Genomic DNA, 25,206 nt, shown 5'->3' with positions numbered 1-25,206 from the left:
GGAATATCAGGGGAGTGTCTCGTGGAAAGTTTTGTCAGTAATTTTCTCTACAAATATAATCATCTATTGGAACTCCTTGCATCTGATGGCTGAGAGCAAAAAAAATCTTCAAAACTTTTCAGAAAGCACCCCGCTGTTTTATATGGTAAGAGATTGTATGAGTTTGTCATGTTGTTTTCTGTATAATTAAGATGAGATAATCAAATCTTTTCAGAATTTCTTGGTTCTTATATTAAGTGGAATAATTTCCAGTGTTACCATGTGTGAGAAAGAAAAAAAGGGAAAGAACAAATTTCAAATATTATTCTGTATGATTCATGAAACAGCTAACAATCACATTGATTCTTCTTTCATTGAAGGTACTCCAAGAAGTCGGCACGTTACTCAGCCTGGCCCTAGATGTCGATAAGTCCGTCTTAGTCGAAGCCGAAACCCTCTACTTCTCGTCCTCCCGAATCAACGGCGCACTCGAGAGCATCCTGGCCATCACCCACTTGAACGATCGTCTGGACGTCACCACCACCTCCACCAACGTCGTCCTTGGTATACGGAGGCTGGAGCAGGGTTCCCTCAATTTTAACTGGTACGGCTTGAGCCTTTATGCGGATCAACCTAACTCGGGGAGTGGAAGCAGCTTACTTTTTGATGAAAATCCAACGCTGATGTACGATGAGGATTCGACAGCTTCTCTGCATTTCCAGTTTGGGGATTTACCCACTCCAGGTAATCAGTTGTAGAAGTAAAGTGGGAGAGGACTTTTGGGTGGGAGAGAGATAGATATGAAAGTGAAAGTTGAGACAGAGAAAGATGAGATTGATTTCATCTTTGTCTCAATCAAATTTTAGGTCTTGATTTTCAAAGCAAAAAAAATAAAAAAATGGCCTCCCCCATGCTGTTTGATCTTCTTTGGGATGTGAAGCACTGGTCCTGTGTTCAAGTAAGAATTCAAACAAAACTATTGAAAGGGAAGATAATCAGGACCATTAGATGAATATAATTCAAGGGAGCCATTTTATGAAGTTCATGATTTATGCATGACTGGGAACCATTTTTTTTGCTTAATGTGATACCCCAAGTTTCCCCCATTTTATTTTTACATAATTGGGTAGGAGTTTTCTGTAATGTTATTAAATTTAAAAAAAAAATCTTTGCATTCAAATGCTTTTTAATTGCCCAAAATATGAAAATAATAAATTTCAGCTTTAGTTCATGGCACTGGTGTACAGAGGGGGGGGGGGGGGGGGGGCGGGCTCGCTCGCTCAAGCCCCCTCAAGATATTTGGCTCATTTTGCCACTCATCGATGGGAATAATAATTGAGAATTTGATTTGGCAACCAAGAAAGGCTCACCAGCATGAGTAATTTACAAATAGCTTTATGAAACACGTATGTGGTATACAGTACCAGTATTCCAATGAGTAATGAAGTCATATCTGCAGCAATACTGAATATTTCAAGAAGAATTTCATTGTTTTTAGGTAGGGGCTACATTTCAGTATAACTTCGATAAAAATGGCTTGTTTCCTTTAGAAAATTCACCTACAACCAATATTAGAAAATCTTGATTACATACTTCATTGACTTTAATTTCATATATTTTGCAGGCCAGTCTGATGTACGTCTGACCTATACAATCTACCCCATGGACAAACTCTTTCATACTGTAACGGGTCAAGAGGTTGTAGCAAATGGATGGGTCATGTCAATTCACCTTACAGGGGTCAGAGGTCAAATTAGAAGCACAGTCACAACGACGAGTAGACCAGTGAGTTCAGTGATCATTCATTATGAATTTGTGATTTTATTGAACGAAGTTGATTTACAGGGGGGCGTTTCATGAAAGGACTTGTCGGACATTTTATCCGACAAGTACCAGTTTATCCGACAGTTACCATAGGAACAGTGCCTCTCAGCCAATCAGAATCAAGGAAAGATGTCAGATCTGACAACTTGTCAGATGAAAATATTGATGAAACGCTCCCCAGGGGTGTAGTTGAGGCCGGTAAGTAGGAATCACAAGGTCGCTGTGGAAAACCTCTCATAGATTCTGTGTCTCAGCTCAAAGCAAAGCATAGAGATGACTTATTCCATTAAACCTGCCTTTATATAGTCAATTAGACTTAATTTTGTTGCTATGTCAAGCAATCACCTTGCAGTTCTAATTTTGGTGGTTTTAGATGTGGCCTGTAACAACCTGTAACATTTGCACATGTGTCTATGATCAGATTGCATAAGGGTAATTCCATAAAATATGTACGCCCTACCCCCTAAATGTGGGACTTTCATGAAATTTTCTGTCTCTGATTTCTGGTTCTTATGAAACTCTGCAATGTTCTCAAAGGACTATGTCTGGTCAGTTTATAAACTGAAGTAAACCTTGAGAAAATTGGGGGTTTGACGTACGAAAAGGTTATAATTTTATGGAATTGCCCAAAGAATATGAACTGGCTTATTTCTACTGCATACTTTACATACTGGTACTCACAGCCACAGGTCCAATTTTCTGATCTTTTATTTTTAATGACTGACAGTTTTTTAAATACTCCTTCCTTATCCATTTGATGAATATGTTTGAAGCATTTCTTTCAGAGTCTTTATAATTCAATCTGTTAATAAATATTATTTTCCTGAAGTTTCACTCACGGGTGTAAATCTTAGCGGTGAACCTACATGTATTATGCATAGCATCACGTCACAGATTTTCGCCAATGGTTACACAAGGAAACACATCATAGTTTATATTTTCTCATATCAAGTGCCTGTTGCAGAAAGTGATGGGTTTGAACACAACTACCAAGAATCAACCCCAAATTCCAAAATATGCATCTCTGATTGGTTAAAAAACAAGTTGCAAATGATGTTATTAAGAATTGCACTTGATTGCACATCTTTCTGCAAAAGGCCCCATACCATGTTACAAACAAACAAACTAATCAAACGAAGATACAAAGCAATTTTATGTATTGCTGTTCAAATACCAACCAGGAATGTGATGTTGAAGTGATATTAATAATAGAAACTTGGTACTAGTAGGAGCACATCATTACTATGGTATATACAACATTAAAACTGAATACCGGTATATAACACAGACGGGAAAGCATAGAGGACTGCTATTATAGTGTGAAGGAAACCCCCCTTCGTGAATAGGAAAATCTCATCTTAAAAGAGATATTTAGATTTCTAAAATGTCCTTTTCATCTGGAGTTTTGTTTGTTTACATAACGTAACTGAAAGCCATTATAGTCATTGAATGAAAGGTTAAGTGCCGGTGATCAGCTGTTTTTACTACGTGAACTGTGACCTGAATTTCAGAGAGAGACTGGTGAATTTCTTTGGATTAATTGTTAGTGTGCGCGCATACGTGTTAGCGCAGAGGAATTGGTATATTTCTGCTGAGTCACGCCATAATCGCGTAGAGCCAGCAGTACGATCTATTTATGGGACCGGTATGGTCTGTTATGAAATTTTATGAGCGTTAAATAGCTCTAAGTCAAATTTGAATCTTACCTTTTGTGTAAATTCCATGAAAGTTGATGACAGCACTAATTTATTGCTGGAATTTCTTCATTCATGTTTGGATACTGTTATTTTCCTTTATTCTGAGACGATTACCGGCAGTATTTTGAACTTTTCCTTGGATCTTAAGCTCTGATGCGCGCACAGACGCACTATCTTGTGTATTTTAAAGTACTGAATTTGCATAGCATCCCGCCGCGTAATGTTATGTGAATTGAGTGGTTTTTAAAGCACTAAAATTACATAACAACCCGCCGCGTAATGTAATGAGCTCAGAAATTGCCAAAATCCTGGGGGGCCAAAAGTCTATAAATAGGCGAGGTTTTCGAGAGTTTGCCATATCGTCTGCAAGCTCTTTAGAGTAGGATCGTTGAAAGTCACTCACTCACTCTCTCTCTGAACCATTGTTCATTCAACTTTAGCATTCTTCTGTGAGTACATTACGTCATAATATGACACTTAGTTCCATTCAGGGAATTCAGCGAGAATAATGATGAATTTTAGCTACAAATTTGAAACCGTTCGTCACCTTTTTGGGGTTCGTGACGATCTTTGGCAACCAATGCTGTTGTATTTCTTTATAGTCAGCTTGGATTTATCAGTTGTTCACAGAAATTGGGCAGCTTTTGTTATTCTTTCACAGACTTTGATTGATTTATCAAGTCTACTGATTGTTTGATAGATATCTAGAGAAGATATGAAAGCATTTATTGGTGCTTGTTTGTGTTCATTTTGACATGAACACAGTTGTTTGAAAGCAGATAGAAATTAATTGATGGTCATGATAGTGAACATGAATGCTGACTATTTATCTTTCTGGAATCTCCTGAATGGATAATTCTATTTAATTACCTTATTTATGAAATTGGATAATTTATGCATTTTTATATCATGAATTTATTTCTGACTTGATGACTATATTTAGGCAGTCCTTTTAAGGACTCTTGACAGTCTGAATACTTAATCAAATTATCTAGTTAGAGTAATTAAATTACTGCATTGATAAAATTATTCTACCAGCGTGGAAAAGGCTAGTGTCAGATTTTCAATCTCTAAACAGAGATTATCTTTTGGTCAGTAACATTTGGCATAAAACTGTCAAGTTGTTCTGGAATGTGTGTTTTGGTATTGCTTTGAATATTGATCTGACTTTGGCATTTTTCCACATTGGTCGTTTAAACAATATTTATTGATAGAGTCGTTAACTCAATTCTAATTTCAGGATTAATGACTTTGGTTATTTATTTACATTTCTTACATCATATACAAATAGGATCAAAACTAAACAAAACTAGCCATCATGAGTGTGTGGATGTTAAGGTCACGTGTTACATAGTGTCAAGCATGCAATTCCCGTAGTATTAAGACCAGAATATTTAATGTTATAAGATCAAAATACTTAATGTTATAATATCAGAATACTGAATATTAATTCTGATTAAGATTACCATATAATCAGAATGACGTAAACAATAGATGAGATGTAAATACCTGATTATCAATCAGAAAGCATTTGTAAATAACTTGTAAATAATTGTCTGTGCAGTCATTCACATATTTTATTAAGGATACTTGATGTTTATAGACTGAAGTAAACTCAATTTATGGATGAAGCTTAATTCTTCATTAGAGCATTGACATTGTATAAATAGTTGGTTGATTTACTTAACACTGAAATAGGAATAAGGTGTTGGTCTTTCAGACTTGTTTTGCTTAGCTGTATGCTCAGACAGCAGGGACGAGGTTAGAGTTTCCGGTAGGCTTTAATGCTAAGAAAGGTACTATGTGAGTCTATTCTTGAACCCGTGATGATTAGGGATATTTACGGATTTCTGAGGCTTTTCATCACACAGAATGTTGGATGTTGATACAAACTTCACACCGACAAAGTGAGTGGGAGTTTTGTAGGCGCTGTAAGGCTGGTAAACAAGGCCCGTTGAGAGGTTGATAGGATAAGGATATTTTTGGAGATTGGTGTGTTGTATTGGGTTAGTGACATTGGATGGAGAAAGATATTGAGTAACTGCTGGCAGTTTAGATAGGATTACTCACATAAGTCAGATCGACAGAAAAGATCCATTGGTCCTGGAACCTTTGTGGAGAGTAGTTTACAGTTTTTAAGTGGAAATAATTCTGAGAGAGAACACAACTCTACGGAGTATAAAGTACAGAACTAAGTAGGATGTAGCTTAGGTAATAATCAATACTTACAAACGATACCGATATTGCTTGGTGTATTTATAACAGTGAATACATAGGATTTATCAACTTTGCAATTATTATTCTATTTATCATTCTTTCAATTTAAGAGTGACATGCACAGACTTACAGTTAAATTCTTATCTACGTAGAGTAAGTTATACAATTTAATATTGCTCATTCCATATTCAATGAATTTTTATACTTATGTAAATTGATGTAAATATCCAAATTTTATTGTGAAATGTTCAGAAGAATTGTTAACTTCAAAATTTCTTATATTAAAGTTCAGTTGAACTTTATTTTATTTTTCTTAGGAATCAGTAATTGGACTTGCACACTTTGCATAGAAGGAAGATGATTAGTGATCAGTGTTTGAGAATGATGAATCCAATAAATTGGATTTGTTGTTAAGTCTTAGAATTAGAAATGGTGATCGATTGATTAGTGATGATTGATTGATGATGTGATTAGGGATAAGTACCGTACAATTAGTTTAAGCATTATTTAAGTTAGGGTTCTTAGTTTATTTATAGACCAACCTTGTATATTTCAAGAAAACGGAACGCGACATCGAGCTTGGAAAACTACGCTTACCTAGTGAGACCCAGTGATAAAGAGTGGAATTGAGAACTGAAACAGACTAGAATGATTGGTTGCGAAGCATTGCCTGAAGTGAACGCTTCTATGGATGTCGATGTGCATAATTTAATTTAGGTGACTGCACGTGTGTGAAGTGGATATGCCTGAGCGTGTGTGTAGAAACACAAGGCGAACAAGTATTGTACGTGAGTGAATAGAGATTTTGCTACATGGCTACTCTATCAAGAAAGATGGGAAATTTTAGCTTTGTAATTTAGATTAATCCAAGTCACTCAGTGAGTAAACTCACCTATTAAATTCTGTTGCGAGAGTCCGGGTCAAGAAGTATGTCTGAAGTCTCAAGACGGGAGAAATGACGGTTTTTCTTCAGGTCATCGGAGCTCCTTCAACATCCATGACTGTGGCAGAACGGAGAGGCTAAAAGTTGGCGGTCGATGCAAGAAGATGGACCAATCATAGGCCTCGAAGCGTAATCTCAGATATTGGATCATGAGACGGCTATTCTGATTGGAGGTTTACTGGACATTTAATTAAAGTTCTCATCGAGGAAAAGTTCTTCATTTACGATCAAGTGTTAAATAATGCTTGGTCGAGAGCTCAATAACTCTATAAACTATTGTGGTGGCAGCATACTATTATTTGAGGGGGTCTCGCGTTACATTTTTGGTGGCACGGCGGTGGGATGGTCTTTTTGTAGAGTCCCTGCACCAAAAATTTACATTTTTGGTAGCGGTGTGGGATGGTCTTTTCAAAGAACCCCTCCACTTTTAAAAGAGAAAAAGACTACATTTTGTCTGCTTAGTAGTAGAATGATGTGTATTATAAGAATTTTGCTATTATTATGTATAGTTGTGTACGGTACTAGTAGATATTTAGGAATGTATTGTTTAAGCTATGTATAATAAATAAGTTGTGTTTTGAGTTCCTTATTACAAGTGTGCATTAAATAAGTTAAGATTGAATATGGAAAATGAGCATTTATATGTCCTATGGACATACTCACAGTGAATCAATCACTGTGAATAATAAGGAAATCTATTCCTTTTACAATGTAAGGGTACGTTTGCTTGACACAAAATAAAACATGTATATTTATACTTAAACACAAGAAAATAAACATACATCCAAATATATTAAAAATTATAGCACTCGGTATGATGGAACCAAGCGCTGAGTTGGCAGCAGGAGATACTGGAAATAATGGAGTCCAGAGGAGCTGGGTATTAGATGAGCAGGATCCGGAGATAGCGGTAGACATGGCCAATTATGGAGATGCTATTCCTGCGGAGAGGCGCCAGGTTTATACGCCAACTCAATTCCGAAATAATGCTTCCTATGTTGGGAGTCACCAAACGACCGACCCGAAGAAACTGAGAGGATCTGGAGCCAGGGACGTTTTGCCGGATAAGTTTGCTGGGAAGGTACCATGGACGGACTATCGCCGACACTTTGACGTCTGCAGAAGATTGAATAATTGGGATGATGTCGAGGCTGGACAATATCTCGCCACGAGACTGCAAGGCGCTGCACTGAAGGTCTTGAATAATATTCCATTTGGACAGGATCTCACATACTCCAATCTAACTTCTCTTTTGGAGCGACGATTTGGACCGAGAGAGAATGCTGAAAATTTCTTGCTGGAGTTGAGGACTAGGCGACGACAGCCGAAGGAGAGCTTACAGGAATTGGGTCAGGCAATTAGAGATTTGACCTGCTTAGCCTACCCGGAGCTAAGCAACGATGCTCGAGAGAGGCTTGCTCGTGGACACTTTTCAGAAGCGATCGACGATGGTGAAATCAGGGCTGCCATTTTCCGAGCTCATCCCAGAACACTTGAAGAGGCGATTAGTGCTGCATTGACTACAGAGTCTTTTCTACAGACAGAGAAGGCACGAGAGAGGATTAGGCCACGTCACGTCAGAGCAGTAGGGGATGCTGTACAGTCGTCACCTGCAGATGAGAAAGTAAAGAAGGAGATACAAGAATTAAAGTCAAGCCTACAAGAAATCAAATCAATGATGAGACAGATGAGTGTGAACAGGAATGGAGGTCCACCACGAATTGTGTGCTTCAACTGTGGAGAGCCTGGACACATCAGTCGTGTTTGCAGCAAACCATGCCAGGGAAACGACAGAAGGCCAACTCGCAGGACCACGGGACGGCCAGACCAGACAGGTCCACAGAACTAGATGTTCAACGAGAAGCAGCGGATCCCTTGATTTGCATTATTCGAGATGTTAACCAAGCTATGTATATACCAGTAGATATAAGGAGTGAAACGAGATACATGTTGGTGGATACTGGGTCAACAATAACTATTGTGTCTGGAGCTATTTTGGGTCAAGCATACCATGATAGAATGCCAGGTGTGAAGGAGACAGAAATTCAACTGAGACAAGCCAATGGAACCCCTATTGAAGTATTTGGGGAGACAGTTATTCCAATGAGCATTTCCGGAAGGATGTATGATGTGTCTGTCATTATAGCTGGAATAGATGTGGATGGAATTATTGGAATGGACTTCTTACAAGAAACAAATGCAACTATTGATTGTGAGAGAATGATGGTAACCTTACATGGAGAGACTATTTCGTGCACAAATCACAGAAGTAACAGATTGGCGATGGTCATCAAACAGGAGATACCAGAACATTTGACAGATATCTTTGAGAGAGCTAAACCGAACATTGAAGATGCTCACCATTCTGATGTTGCCACCCTATTGACAGATTTCTGTGATGTATTTTCAAAAGGTGACCATGATATTGGATGTACCGACAAGGTGAAGCACAGTATCCATACTACGAGCAATGCCCCTATTAGGCAGAGACCTAGACGCCACCCTATGGGTCAGAGGGAAGAAGTAGAGAAGCAAATTGAAGACATGCTAGCACGAGGGATCATCACACCTTCATCCAGTGCCTGGTCTTCCCCGATAGTATTGGTGGATAAGAAGGATGGAACCAAACGATTCTGCGTAGACTACAGACTCCTGAATCAGAATACTGTGAAAGATTCGTTTCCATTACCTAACATTGCTGAATCACTGGATTCTCTTGAAGGTGCAAGTTACTTTTGCACGCTAGACTTAGCTTCAGGCTACTGGCAAGTTCCCTTAGATGATGATGCTAAAGAAAAATCAGCATTTGTGGTACCAGGAGGATTATACCAATTCGAGGTCATGCCATTCGGACTTTGCAATGCGCCATCTACTTTTGAGAGGTTGATGGAAAATGTGTTCAGAGGTCTGCAATGGAAGATACTCTTAATCTACCTAGATGACATAATAGTCTATGGCTCTAATGTATCTGAGATGATCAATAGAATGAGAATAACTCTACAGCGACTAAGAGAAGCAAACCTGAAATTGAAACCCAAGAAGTGTCATCTATTTCAGAAGGAGGTCTTATATCTGGGACATGTGGTATCGTCCGATGGAGTGAAGACTGACCCGGATAAGATAGAGGCTGTTAAATCATGGCCCACACCAACCAACCAGACAGAGGTGCGGAGTTTTCTTGGATTAGCATCCTACTACAGGAGATTCATACTCAAATTCTCTGATGTGGCGAAACCACTTACCAATCTAACCAAGAAAGATGAGCCCTTCATCTGGACAACAGAATGCGAGGAGGCTTTTCAGATGATGAAGAGAATGTTAACGACCGCCCCAATTCTAGCCTACCCAAGACTGAATGTTGGATTCATTCTTGATACAGACGCCAGCAATTTTGCAATAGGAGCAGTACTTTCACAAGAACAAGAGGGAAAGGAAAGGGTTATTGCATATGCCAGTAAGACTCTAAATCCTGCAGAACAGAATTACTGCGTAACAAGGAGGGAGCTATTAGCTGTTGTGAACTTTCTCAAGCATTTCCGTCATTATCTGTATGGACAACAAGTGAAAGTTAGAACAGATCATGGTGCACTTAGATGGCTACTAGAGTTTAGGAATCCTGAAGGACAGTTAGCCAGATGGCTTGAAGTGATAACACAGTACCAACTCACCTTAGAGCATCGTGCTGGACGTGTCCACTTGAATGCTGATGGGTTATCCAGACGACCTTGCACCGATTGCCGACATTGTAGGAGATTTTAGAAGACTGGAAATGGAAGAGAAGTAAAGAAATAGACTTTATTTCCATTTGAATGTGAATTTGTGACATTAATTGAATTTATATCATTGTTTTTCGTAGTGAACTATATTGGATTCTATCTACTTACTTAACGCAAGATTTTGACATGGAGGCTGGAGAGTGTGATGAAAAGGAGATGTCTACCTTAACATTTACGCCAATAACTGAAGAGGAAATCAGGAAGGCACAATTACAAGATGGAGACATAAAGCATATTTTGAGATGGAAGGAAATATGCAGTGAGCGACCGAGTTGGAAAGATGTTTCGCACCTATCATCAGCTACTAAGGCTTACTGGGTAAACTGGACTTTGCTAGAAGTACAAAAAGGTGTCTTGATGAGGAGATGGGAATCAGAAGATGGAAAGGAGATAACTAGGAAAATTGTACTACCTCGTTCTTTGCGAAGTACAGTACTGGAGGAATTACATGGTTCTCAAACAGCTGCTCATCTTGGAGTCAATAAGACATTACATAAAGTACAGAGGAGATATTACTGGGTTGGACTTGCTGCAGATGTGCGATTGTGGATTAAGAGATGTACTATCTGTGCACAGCTAAAAAACCCCCCAAAGAAGAATAAAGCTCCACTTCAGAAATATAGAGTTGGTGCACCATTAGAAAGGGTAGCGATGGACATTTTGGGCCCTTTACCCGAAACGGACAGTGGAAACAAGTATGTGCTAGTCGTGGGAGACTATTTCACGAAATGGATAGAATCGTATCCATTACCAGATCAGGAGGCGGAGACGGTTGCTAGGGTACTAGTGGAGGAGTTTATTTGTCGGTATGGGATACCAAAAGAACTACATAGTGATCAAGGGAGGAATTTTGAATCAAGGCTGATGGCAGAGATGTGTAAGATGCTTGGTATTAAGAAAACAAGGACTTGCCCACTACACCCACAAGGAGATGGATTTATAGAAAGATTTAATAGAACCTTACTGGGTATGGTGTCGTCATTGCTCGATCCAGATGGTGAACAGAAGGACTGGGATGAGAGGATACCATTTGCTATGTTGGCATACAGATCAGCAGTCCAGGAATCAACTGGAGAAAGTCCTGCTATGATGATGCTTGGAAGAGAAATCAGTCTGCCGGTAGATTTGCTGTTACCTTCTCCAACACCTGCAAATGAAGAAGAATCGGACTATGTCAGTGATGTGAGGGAAAAGTTACATGAGGTACATGAAGGTGCTAGAGAAAAACTTGGAATTGCAGCTGAAAGACAGGCTAAGTCTTATGATAGAAATATTATTCAGCGAAGTTTTACGACTGGAGACTGGGTGTGGTTATTCGACGCATCAAGGAAGAAAGGAGTGTGTCCTAAGCTGAGCATGAAATGGAAAGGACCATTTATGGTGGTAACCAAACTTTCAGATGTTGTGTATCGAATTCAGGAATCATCGAGAAGCAAACCAAAGGTGGTGCACATCGATCGACTAAAGGCTTATACTGGAAAGCCTTTAAAAAACTGGTTGACACAAGAAATCAGGCGTAATCCAAATAGAAACAGGGTTCCACCACAAAGATACATTGAACTTTGAGTCACAAAAACAATACATCTTCACCATGATGGCTGTATTCAGAAATTTATTCTACAATATTCCTTTCTTTATCATTTTGATTGTATGTATGACAACATACAATTATATATATGCCTTGTATGCTTTGTAATTTGTATCTTACAGTACCAGGATGGAAGTGACCTGCAGGCACTGCAAAAGAGTATTTTCATCTTATCCAGAATTAAATTATCATCTACGGAAGGTTCATCAAATGACTTTTCTTATTCACTGTGAAAGATGTAACCATGAGACTGAGAAAAGAGAGTCAATGAGACAGCATTACAAAAGACATCACCGAGCTTATATCAAAGAAGTGGATACACTAAGATCTAGCCCGACTTTGCCTACATGTAAGTCTAAAGAAAGGATGGAGGAACAGCAGGAAAGGGAGAAGAGGAGACAGATAGAGGAAGAAAGGGAGAAAGAGAAGAACGGACGAGAAGAACAAAGAAAGAGGAAAGAGGAGGAGGAAAGAATCGAGGAGGAAAGAAGGCGGCAGGAAGCAGTAGAGGAAGAAAGGAGGAAGGAGGATAGCCAGGAAAGAGTTTGGAAAAGGGTTGGTAGGAGCAAGATAGACGAGATAGATGAGGAGATCATAGAAGAAAGACGGAAACTACAGGAAAGTAGGGAGAAAGAAGAAGAAGAGAGACAACTCGATGAAGAAGGAAAGCAGCTAGAAGAGGAGAAGCGGAAGATAGAGGAGGAGGAGAGAAGGTTAGAAGAAGAGAAAATTAGAAAGAAGGAAACGTGACAAGGAAGCCAAGCAGAGAAGACAGGAAGAAGAGAGGCTAGAGAAAGAAAGGGAGCTTGAGAAGAAGAGATTAGAAGAGGAGGAGAAGAGACTGAAGGAGGAGATAAGACAGATTAAGAATTCAGAAGGCAACACAGATGAGACCCCAGAATGTAGAGTGGTTGAGCTTGTCAGTGATAAGAAGACTATTTCCATAAACCTTCCTGAATGCCAGAGTGACCAAATCCAAATAGTTACCAAGGTTACGATTGCCACATCTTACTATGTCAAGACAAAGAATGGATATATTCTAAAAAGAAGATTAATTGACTCTCACTATCCAGAGAAAAGACCAAAAGTTACAAAGTAATTTGTTGTACATTTTTATGATCTTCATGTATTTTGTATGAGCTTTATGTATCTTATGACGTTTAAGAATATTTTTTTTTTATGTACATGAATGAATATTCATGTATTTTGTATTGCTATATATTGAAATTTAATGCTATTTATATAGTCACTGGGACAGTGACTTATTTGGCAGGGGGTAGTGTGAAGGAAACCCCCCTTCGTGAATAGGAAAATCTCATCTTAAAAGAGATATTTAGATTTCTAAAATGTCCTTTTCATCTGGAGTTTTGTTTGTTTACATAACGTAACTGAAAGCCATTATAGTCATTGAATGAAAGGTTAAGTGCCGGTGATCAGCTGTTTTTACTACGTGAACTGTGACCTGAATTCCAGAGAGAGACTGGTGAATTTCTTTGGATTAATTGTTAGTGTGCGCGCATACGTGTTAGCGCAGAGGAATTGGTATATTTCTGCTGAGTCACGCCATAATCGCGTAGAGCCAGCAGTACGATCTATTTATGGGACCGGTATGGTCTGTTATGAAATTTTATGAGCGTTAAATAGCTCTAAGTCAAATTTGAATCTTACCTTTTGTGTAAATTCCATGAAAGTTGATGACAGCACTAATTTATTGCTGGAATTTCTTCATTCATGTTTGGATACTGTTATTTTCCTTTATTCTGAGACGATTACCGGCAGTATTTTGAACTCTTCCTTGGATCTAAAGCTCTGATGCGCGCATACGCGCACAGACGCACTATCTTGTGTATTTTAAAGTACTGAATTTGCATAGCATCCCGCCGCGTAATGTTATGTGAATTGAGTGGTTTTTAAAGCACTAAAATTACATAACAACCCGCCGCGTAATGTAATGAGCTCAGAAATTGCCAAAATCCTGGGGGGCCAAAAGTCTATAAATAGGCGAGGTTTTCGAGAGTTTGCCATATCGTCTGCAAGCTCTTTAGAGTAGGATCGTTGAAAGTCACTCACTCACTCTCTCTCTGAACCATTGTTCATTCAACTTTAGCATTCTTCTGTGAGTACATTACGTCATAATATGACACTTAGTTCCATTCAGGGAATTCAGCGAGAATAATGATGAATTTTAGCTACAAATTTGAAACCGTTCGTCACCTTTTTGGGGTTCGTGACGATCTTTGGCAACCAATACTGTTGTATTTCTTTATAGTCAGCTTGGATTTATCAGTTGTTCACAGAAATTGGGCAGCTTTTGTTATTCTTTCACAGACTTTGATTGATTTATCAAGTCTACTGATTGTTTGATCGATATCTAGAGAAGATATGAAAGCATTTATTGGTGCTTGTTTGTGTTCATTTTGACATGAACACAGCTGTTTAAAAGCAGATAGAAATTAATTGATGGTCACGATAGTGAACATGAATGCTGACTATTAATTTATCTTTCTGGAATCTCCTGAATGGATGATTATATTTTATTACCTTATTTATGAAATTTGATAATTTATGCATTTATATGATGAATTTATTTCTGACTTGATGACTATATTTAGGCAGTCCTTTTAAGGACTCTTGACAGTCTGAATACTTAATCAAATTATCTAGTTAGAGTAATTAAATTACTGCATTGATAAAATTATCCTACCAACGTGGAAAAGGCTAGTGTCAGATTTTCAATCTCTAAACAGAGATTATCTTTTGGTCAGTAACATTTGGCATAAAACTGTCAAGTTGTTCTGGAATGTGTGTTTTGGTATTGCTTTGAATATTGATCTGACTTTGGCATTTTTCCACATTGGTCGTTTAAACAATATTTATTGATAGAGTCGTTAACTCAATTCTAATTTCAGGATTAATGACTTTGGTTATTTATTTACATTTCTTACATCATATACAAATAGGATCAAAACTAAACAAAACTAGCCATCATGAGTGTGTGGATGTTAAGGTCACGTGTTACATAGTGTCAAGCATGCAATTCCCGTAGTATTAAGACCAGAATATTTAATGTTATAAGATCAAAATACTTAATGTTATAATATCAGAATACTGAATATTAATTCTGATTAAGATTACCATATAATCAGAATGACGTAAACAATAGATGAGATGTAAATACCTGATTATCAATCAGAAAGCATTTGTAAATAACTTGTAAATAATTGTCTGTGCAGTCATTCACATATTTTATTAAGGATACTTGATGTTTATAGACTGAAGTAAACTCAATTTATGGATGAAGCTTAATTCTTCATTAGAGCATTGACATTGTATAAATAGTTGGTTGATTTACTTAACACTGAAATAGGAATAAGGTGTTGGTCTTTCAGACTTGTTTTGCTTAGCTGTATGCTCAGACAGCAGGGACGAGGTTAGAGTTTCCGGTAGGCTTTAATGCTAAGAAAGGTACTATGTGAGTCTATTCTTGAACCCGTGATGATTAGGGATATTTACGGATTTCTGAGGCTTTTCATCACACAGAATGTTGGATGTTGATACAAACTTCACACCGACAAAGTGAGTGGGAGTTTTGTAGGCGCTGTAAGGCTGGTAAACAAGGCCCGTTGAGAGGTTGATAGGATAAGGATATTTTTGGAGATTGGTGTGTTGTATTGGGTTAGTGACATTGGATGGAGAAAGATATTGAGTAACTGCTGGCAGTTTAGATAGGATTACTCACATAAGTCAGATCGACAGAAAAGATCCATTGGTCCTGGAACCTTTGTGGAGAGTAGTTTACAGTTTTTAAGTGGAAATAATTCTGAGAGAGAACACAACTCTACGGAGTATAAAGTACAGAACTAAGTAGGATGTAGCTTAGGTAATAATCAATACTTACAAACGATACCGATATTGCTTGGTGTATTTATAACAGTGAATACATAGGATTTATCAACTTTGCAATTATTATTCTATTTATCATTCTTTCAATTTAAGAGTGACATGCACAGACTTACAGTTAAATTCTTATCTACGTAGAGTAAGTTATACAATTTAATATTGCTCATTCCATATTCAATGAATTTTTATACTTATGTAAATTGATGTAAATATCCAAATTTTATTGTGAAATGTTCAGAAGAATTGTTAACTTCAAAATTTCTTATATTAAAGTTCAGTTGAACTTTATTTTATTTTTCTTAGGAATCAGTAATTGGACTTGCACACTTTGCATAGAAGGAAGATGATTAGTGATCAGTGTTTGAGAATGATGAATCCAATAAATTGGATTTGTTGTTAAGTCTTAGAATTAGAAATGGTGATCGATTGATTAGTGATGATTGATTGATGATGTGATTAGGGATAAGTACCGTACAATTAGTTTAAGCATTATTTAAGTTAGGGTTCTTAGTTTATTTATAGACCAACCTTGTATATTTCAAGAAAACGGAACGCGACATCGAGCTTGGAAAACTACGCTTACCTAGTGAGACCCAGTGATAAAGAGTGGAATTGAGAACTGAAACAGACTAGAATGATTGGTTGCGAAGCATTGCCTGAAGTGAACGCTTCTATGGATGTCGATGTGCATAATTTAATTTAGGTGACTGCACGTGTGTGAAGTGGATATGCCTGAGCGTGTGTGTAGAAACACAAGGCGAACAAGTATTGTACGTGAGTGAATAGAGATTTTGCTACATGGCTACTCTATCAAGAAAGATGGGAAATTTTAGCTTTGTAATTTAGATTAATCCAAGTCACTCAGTGAGTAAACTCACCTATTAAATTCTGTTGCGAGAGTCCGGGTCAAGAAGTATGTCTGAAGTCTCAAGACGGGAGAAATGACGGTTTTTCTTCAGGTCATCGGAGCTCCTTCAACATCCATGACTGTGGCAGAACGGAGAGGCTAAAAGTTGGCGGTCGATGCAAGAAGATGGACCAATCATAGGCCTCGAAGCGTAATCTCAGATATTGGATCATGAGACGGCTATTCTGATTGGAGGTTTACTGGACATTTAATTAAAGTTCTCATCGAGGAAAAGTTCTTCATTTACGATCAAGTGTTAAATAATGCTTGGTCGAGAGCTCAATAACTCTATAAACTATTGTGGTGGCAGCATACTATTATTTGAGGGGGTCTCGCGTTACAATAGATTACATGTGTTGATGAGATTATGTACTTTGTCTATGAAGCCAACTCTGCATGATATGCTTCCGTACATGTATGCAAATAAAATTTGTCATGGTTGGGTTACAAAGATCATAGGTGGAAGACCTGCTTCCAAAAGTGACCTTGAGTAGTTCATGATTCAGAGAGAACACCCTCATAAAGCTTTAACAAAAGGGTGTAGACGCTATTCATATGGACGCACAAATACTATTGTATCTTTGGAATATACTGTGAATGATATGGAATGTGTGTCTGTTTGTGGCAGAGCAAAGCCATTGAATAAAATCATATATAGGTTGTACATAACAAAAAAACAACAGATATCTAACTGAAATAAGGCTGTTTTTCCAAAGGTCATGAAAAGGGTCAATATTAAAATGAGCGTTTCCTCGCTGGAGTTGTTTGTTAATTTATATGCTTTCTATTATTATCAAGGATTCAATATCCAATATTAATGTCAATGAAAAAATTTCATGTATTGAGCATGCAATTTATATGTAGTAGGGATGTTGAAATTCATATTTTAATACTTGTTTGCTACATACAAATCCCATATTCAGCATTACACAGTAGATTTTGTGTTGTCAGTCTTTTTCAATCGTCCTTCAAGTTTTCTCATTATACTCATGTTCTTGCTGCACGTTCAGTAGGATATGATTACCATAATTAGCCGAGGTTTATTTATGCCATCTTGTCTTATGGCATTTCTGTGAAAATACTGATTTTCTTCACCACAATACTGATTCTTAGCCTTTAGAATACTGAAATGTCCTTTATCAGGTTGGCATTTCTGATGAATGCTAATAGAGGTAAAATTAAATGGTATTTATTGTTACTCTCATTCCAATGATCTATCGCAGGCTGTGCAGACCGTAGAGCCCCCAGCGTGTGGTTACTGGAATGATTCCATTAATGGCGGTCATGGTGGATGGATCCAAGATGGCTGCCAGCTCTCTGAGATGCTCAGTGGAGACCTGATGGTGTGTCAGTGTGAGAGCAGGGGTACCTTTGCTCTGATCAAGGTACTAAATAGCTTCATTCTTATGTTGTTTCTTTGCATTTTCTAGATTACTTCAAAATTATGAAGTGTGAGACTATTATTATGTAGCATTTCAATTTTCGCCGCATATGATAATGATAATAATAATAGGCATTTATATAGCACCATCTATCTAGAAATATTCTATTCCGAGGCGCGTTGTTATTATTATTACCCCGGCTTTAGCTTGAGCTGCCTTTCAGCGCTCATGCATTCAAGGAATTAATCCTGCCGGGTATCCATTCACCTCACCTGGGTCGAGTGCAGCACAATGTGGATAAATTTCTTGCTGAAGGAAATTACGCCATGGCTGGGATTCGAACCCACGACCCTCTGTTTCAAAGTCAGAAGACTTATCCACTGGGCCACACCGACCCAATATGATCGTGAATGGAAAGAAAACAAAGTTGCAAACAGGATGATGTTGATATTGAAATGCAACAAACGGAAATCAGGTGTATTAAAAAAGAAAAATTAACACAGTATGCAATTCAGTTATTTTCAAAACAACAAAGCACATGAATGTATTGTTTAATTATTGTTGCAGATTCAGGGGCTATCATGCACATGTATGTACAGTATATATTTGAAAACACTTGATGAGGAATTGCAGTCACATTAATGTAATTCTGCAAAAGCTGACCTTGAAAAATTGCCTAAAGCAGAGCTGCCAAGTAGTACTGATTTTCAGTATTTAGTACTTAAAAAGTAAGACTACTGATTGTTTCATATAAAATACTGATTTCTAAAGTTTCAGTTGTATGTGTGGTCCTATTTTTTTTTTAAATACTGATTTCCTCACCGAAATACTGATTTTCAGCTTTAAAAATACTGAAATGTTCTTTTTCAGGTTGGCAGCTCTGCCTAAAGTCACAACAATTTTTTTAGACCCGATTTTGCAAGACATGTATTCATCTTTAACAGATTTCTTTTGTCCTGAGAGATTTGATTTAGGCAGTATGCGTGTTATGTATTTAACAGAAAACATAACTTTTGGAACAAGATAGCTTGTGTGAAAACAGAAAAATCAAAGAAACAGATCAACGAAAGTGTCAAAAAAATCAGACAAATAATGAGAAAATATGTGCATTTGAATATTGCGATCACTAATGCTATGGAGATCCTCTTGTTGGCAATGCGACAAAGATGTGTGATGTCACCATAGAGGTGGTTGTGACTAGCTCTCCCTGTACTTTTGTATATATTTCACTTAAACTGCCTCTTTTATCACATCTCCTATAGGAGGGCATGTAATACATATTTTTAAAGAATACATAATGCATTAGTGATCGCGATATTCAAATGCTCATAACTTTCTCATTATTTGTCTGATTTTTCTCAAATTTTTGATGTTTTCGCTCTTTGATTTTCTGTTTACACACAAAAATTTCATTGCCCTTTAATAATGTACTACAGTACATTCCTATGTTATACCTCTTTCTAGGATGCAACTGCTGAACCCTTTGTGTATCCTCGACTCCATGCCATAGTCTTTATCGGAGCAGGGATTGCATTTCTTGGTGCTCTGTCCTGCTTCTTGGTACTTATTTGTGTTAAGTAAGTTGGAAGGAATTTTTTCTATTCTTTTCTTCTTTATGTGATGAATAAAATATAAAGAGATAGCATATAGGAGAAGTAATAATAATACTTATACTTGCTTATATAGCGCTTAATACTTACTTTGTCAGAAGTCTCTAAGCGCTCTACAGTATATGCAGCATAATTACCCTGGCTTAGTAGTGCAGCTGTTACGCGCACTGTGTTTCAGGGAATAAATTCCTGCCAGGTACCCATTTACCTCACCTGGGTTGAGTGCAGCACATTGTGGATCAATTTCTTGCTGAAGGAAATTACGCCATAGTTGGGATTCAAACCCACGACCCTGTGTTTCAAAGTCCGGAGACTAATCCACTGGGCCACAACGCTCCAAGAGAAAGAGAGATATAGAAAATCAGAGAGCAAGAGAGATGCCTTTAGCAAGCTGTAGTTTGCATTTCTCTTTTTGTGCCTGCTACCCATACAGGTAGCAGCCAAATAGTAAGAATATAGTTTACATGGTCTGATCACCAGCCCACGCCCACTGAGCATAGCGCCTGAAGATCCAGATTGTACTCATACACACATACCAGTAAACAAACACACACACACACAGAGTCTCTCACACTCTTTATTCCATCCAATGAAAATGAACTAACTTAAACTTGCAAGGCCTTTAATCAATAGGATATACAATTGGTAACAGAGGAAAGAGAAAACAAATTTGTGGAAGATAGTACTTTGATGCAAACGTATGTCTGCTTTCTAAAAATCAATTTTGAAATGGTAAAGCAATATCGTTGAATTTATAATTCTGATTCTGTTCTTCTTTTTGAAAAGGAAACTTCGGAAGAGGCAGCTCTACCGGATCGAGGCTGCCTTCTGCTTGCCTGTTGCCATCTTCTACCTTGCCTTTGCTGCTGGTCAAAGTGCGCCCTCTATGATAACGGGCTGTGCAGTGGCTGCAGGAATCCTTCACTACTTCATCCTTGTCTCCACATGTACTATGGTGGCTGTTGCAGCTAAATTCTATGACACATCTCGGTTGAAGGCAGTGGCCTCCAAGTGGTTTGTCTTGAACACAGTAGCGCCATCATGGGGTAAGAAAAGTTAATTTGTTTCTGAAGATATCTAAATTCACTTTCCTCTCTAATTTAACCCACTTACACATTCAATGCATAGATCTATGTGGTTTTGTTAGCCCGAGAACTTACCTAAGGCTTACTGGGCTTAGCAAATAGTATACAAATATACCAGTTTTGAGAAAGTACAAAGGGAACTATTTGTCCAAGGTTAGACTGTTTTACTAAGGGACAAAGCCTTGAGAAAAAAAAGGAATGTTGCCAGTTCTACTGAGGTAGTATATATTGAGAAAATATTGATATTTTTTTTATTATAGTGATATTGAATGTGAAGATGATGAGTTCAAAAGCAGTAACAGTCTGTGAGGCTTGCTTTTAATTTAGTAATTGGATTGTATATTTTGTTTGCCACAATTTGCCATTCCTCGGGGAGTAGTAACAAAATAATGTTCATTCTCTTTTATAATGCCAGGAGTTCCACTGTTGGTTGTATGTTTGACTTTGGCTCCTGCACCGATTGTCTTCCAGAATTCAATTCCGAGGTAAGTCTGTATGACTCCTTTAAATCATACAATGCTTACGTCTCTTCTTTTCAATTTTTTTTTGTGTGTGGGGGGGAGGTTTGGGGTAAAGTTACATAAAAACCCTACAAATAATTGAAATATTACAAGCTATATGTGTGTCTCAATCATATCAGCTGAAGTTGAAATATGCATAGGTTCATAACATGTTAACCCCATTAAACTTGTTTTCATGCAGAGTACATGCGTATACATTTTGCGTTGATATGAATTAAATTGTTTGAAGGTTAACCAAAGTTTAATAAGTTCTCTTGAAAAAATTACCCCTCCCCCTACTTCTGGTTTTTAATGGGGAGGTCCTCAAAAGAGGTATACAACCTTTTTGAAAAATATCTTTACCTGTTGTATCATAGGACAAAATAGTGTGACCTGGCTCAGGAAAATCTCCATGAGGCTGATAACAAAGTTAACAAAATAAAAGCAAGTGTTGGAGAGAGCACAGACAAATTCAGAAGAGGACAACTCTGATCTGTTCTATTACCTCCTTGGCGATCCCTTCTTATTTTTTATAGTGAATACAATTTATTCACCCTCAAGCTTATGATTTTTGTTTGTTTTTTAAGATGTTTCCTGAATGGCAGCAACCCCTATGCCCTTATCTTTGCCCTCCTCCTACCCATGGTAGCCTGCCTGATCATCACGGCTGTCATTTTCTTCCTCACCAACCGGAACATCATTAAACAACCCACCAACACGTCAGGAAGCCACGAGGGCACTAAGACACCCTGGGCGTGGCTGACAACGGGACGCATCGCCCAGATGACATTCATATTCATTCTGTGCTATGTGACATGGCTCTTCCTGCTTGCTGTTGTGTACAGCGTCTTAGCAGAACTTCAGTATATCTTTGGCGTGTTCGCTATCGTGCAAGGCATAGCCTTTCCTATCGTCCTATGCATCCTGGATAAGGAGGTTAAATATGCCATGATGGCAGTGGTGGGGAAAGGCAAGGACAGCACCAGGTCTTTCCAGCCATACTTCTCGGCGTCGCAGTGGCACCCTAACCCGGACATCATCCCCCAGGATGCGCCCAAGCAGTTCCTGGACGACACACAGAGGAACAGCACGCTGACGCGCCAGAACTTCGATCCGACCGTAATTCCTTTATCAGACACCGAGCAGCGCAGGATCAGCAAAGCCGACAACGGCTATGTCAATCCCATGGCAGAGCAGAGTGGGGAAGAGATTGAGATGACAAGTTTAAAATCCATCCAAACTCAAGATTTCTCTGCATACGAGGAGCCTATAGGTAGTTTATCACCATCTCCAGTAATAAGAAAGGATCAGACGGATAGAGACAATGGACCCTTGAATCGTATTGCTGTAGAAGCTCAAATTGAATTTAGGTGAAAGCTATCAATTTAATTTCCTGCTTATTCATTCCCATATTATTCTTGTGTCATCTGAAATATTGTACTCATTTATGATGAATCATTTATAGCCTTTATTTTTCTTATGATAATCATCTTTTAGAAAACTATTTAAACTATTCTCTGTGTAGGGAATAATTGTTGTGGCATTACATAGCACCAGGATATAAACCGCAGTGACTTCATGGTGCACACAGATTAACGAACGCAATCCACCGTTCTTCCTATATAGGGCATTTACTGGTTTAAAGGGAAGTTCACACTGACAAAAACTTTGTTTTTAATAGTAATAACATAAAAATTAGAAAAAAAACTATTGGTGAAAGTTTGATGAAAATCTGATCGAGTACAACAGAGTTATGAATTTTTAAGATTGAGATTTTTGTTAATGTCACTGACGAGAAGATATTTTCTTATGCCATGACATATAAATTCCCCCCAAATGCCGTTTTCTCAAATATTTGAGAGTGATTTTATTATTCGGTGAACATATCATTGCACACATCATTTTATACCCTCTTCCATAAAAGATAACTATTGGTATGATATTCCATAAAAAATTGGCAATTTATCAAAATTATATTACCGGTATATGAAATACAGGTAAGCTGCTGACATATGACGTCACAAATTAAACATCCATAACTTTCTTTCTTTGATGCGTTTTCACCAATATTTTTCACTAATTTTTCTGCTTTTATGAAATCTAACTTATCAAGTATATCAACTATTAATTTTTTTGATAAAATCAATCAGTCAGTCAGTCAGTACCTCTGGGTGGCGATCATAAAACTCTTTGTATATTCTTGGATGCAAGAAACAAATTCTCAATCATTTTCATTCATACTTTCCACCAGTAAGAAAAGCTAAACTATTCTTTTTTCAATAAGCATCTGAATACATAGATAGCTATATTATTACATAGGATAGGAGTTATGCATTAACTTTGCAATCTGCTCATGAGAAGGGGGGGGGGGGGTGTTTCACAAAGTGGTTTGTGACTTGAATTCTTGTTCAAATGCTGTTGTGCACATGATATTTAACAGTAGTGCCTGTCCTCTTTAGCATTAATTGGCCATTGCGATGAGGCTTTTATACCACAAGAGGGAATTTAAGTGACTATTAGTCATGCTCAAAATTTTATGAAACTTTCCCTACTTGTCTTTTTATACATTGACAACTTATAATCTTTTAACAGTAATATGGAAAATGTGTTAGCAGTACTTGTTGGTATAAAAGATTTGTTTGATAAATTTTACCAAAATATTGATGAAAATATTTTTATTTATTCCGGTCATGATGGAGCAAAACATATATTTTCATTATTTGTTTTTCATATCATATTGTTTTAGTAGAGGTGAAAATTGGTGTAAATTATTTACATGTATGTGTAGCTGTAATAGCTGGTGCTATTTCTCACATTGTCATATGTGTACTGTACTGTAATAGTAAATTATACACTATATTGATGTACCATAATTATGTCAGCTTTACTGTTGTTCATTTGTCAGTGTCTTTGTATGTCTTTTTTCTGGCCATTGCATCTTTTAGATTTTGTGAAGTACACATGTGCAGATTGAGGCAATCAACATTTTAGCAGCCATCGTGATTCAGTTGGATTTTCAATTTTTCCCCCTAAGTAGCAGCCTTTCTTGGTTGGTATTGGCTGAAGCATCTAAAAACCTGTACGAGGCCAGATAAAGCAAAATTCATGCTGATGTGTTGATGACTGGCCAATCTGAAAAGCTATTGATAAGTTAAACCCAATTTCTTGTAATTCTAGAAAAAAAGAGCAGTAGACCGGAGGTGGGCTATTCTCGTTTAAAAAAAAAAAAGATGTTTCAAAGTCAATAGGGCACCGGCTTATTTGATGGAGTTTCATCATTGCTCAGCATTTTGACACCATGTGTATTGTAATCAGTCAATAAAAGAAGGTTCTTCCCTCAGACCTGGGGCCCTGTTTCATAAAGGACTTGCAACTGTTGTGACTTTGCCATTATGGCAACTCCCATGGAAACCTTGATAATGATTGGCTGCTGAGCCCTGTTACCATGGTAGTTGCCATTTTGGCAAAGTTGGCAAAGATACAAGAGTTGCAAATCCCATATGAAACGGGGCCCCAGGTCTGGGTGGCTTGTATTCTGAGCTCTGGGGCCATATTCTGAAAATTGTATCTTTTCTTGTAAATTTACTTGTAAGTTTTGCTGAGCGCGTATGATGTCAGAGCTAGAATTATGCGTAAAGTTAAAAACAGCGCATAAATATCCCTTTGCGCAAGATAACATGTCGAGATAAAAGGTATTCTGGAAATTATCTTACCTTTACATTCTGTTAATTAACTTCCTTGCAAAATACAAGAAAATTTGCAAGTGGTAGTGGACTATTGTAACTTATTGTTGCATGC

The 25,206-nt window shown here is 37.7% G+C and overlaps 1 protein-coding gene and 1 long non-coding RNA gene across 2 annotated transcripts in view; one reads left to right on the top strand and one right to left on the bottom strand.

Annotated features, from left to right (window-relative positions):
- Positions 1–23,091, top strand: part of LOC121422250 (adhesion G-protein coupled receptor G6-like) — a 29,119-nt gene extending 6,028 nt beyond the window's left edge. Inside the window, exons 7-13 of the mRNA XM_041617161.1 lie at positions 360–723; positions 1,604–1,764; positions 18,055–18,216; positions 19,678–19,790; positions 20,610–20,869; positions 21,324–21,393; positions 21,996–23,091. Coding sequence (XP_041473095.1) covers positions 360–723; positions 1,604–1,764; positions 18,055–18,216; positions 19,678–19,790; positions 20,610–20,869; positions 21,324–21,393; positions 21,996–22,782 — 1,917 coding nt within the window. The 3' untranslated portion in view covers positions 22,783–23,091. The remainder of the gene's footprint in view (positions 1–359; positions 724–1,603; positions 1,765–18,054; positions 18,217–19,677; positions 19,791–20,609; positions 20,870–21,323; positions 21,394–21,995) is intronic.
- LOC121422251 lies at positions 5,239–17,167 on the bottom strand. Its single transcript, XR_005971138.1, has 4 exons — positions 16,803–17,167; positions 11,401–11,583; positions 10,329–10,423; positions 5,239–8,270 (listed from the first exon to the last, which is right to left on the bottom strand). It is a non-coding gene; the product is annotated as an uncharacterized LOC121422251 (long non-coding RNA).
- Positions 23,092–25,206: the final 2,115 nt, after the last annotated feature.

This window comes from Lytechinus variegatus, chromosome 10, assembly GCF_018143015.1.
Source record: "Lytechinus variegatus isolate NC3 chromosome 10, Lvar_3.0, whole genome shotgun sequence".
Classification (NCBI taxonomy): domain Eukaryota; kingdom Metazoa; phylum Echinodermata; class Echinoidea; order Temnopleuroida; family Toxopneustidae; genus Lytechinus; species Lytechinus variegatus.
Note: the sequence above shows the minus strand (reverse complement) of the source record. Positions and strands in the feature narration are given on the sequence as shown.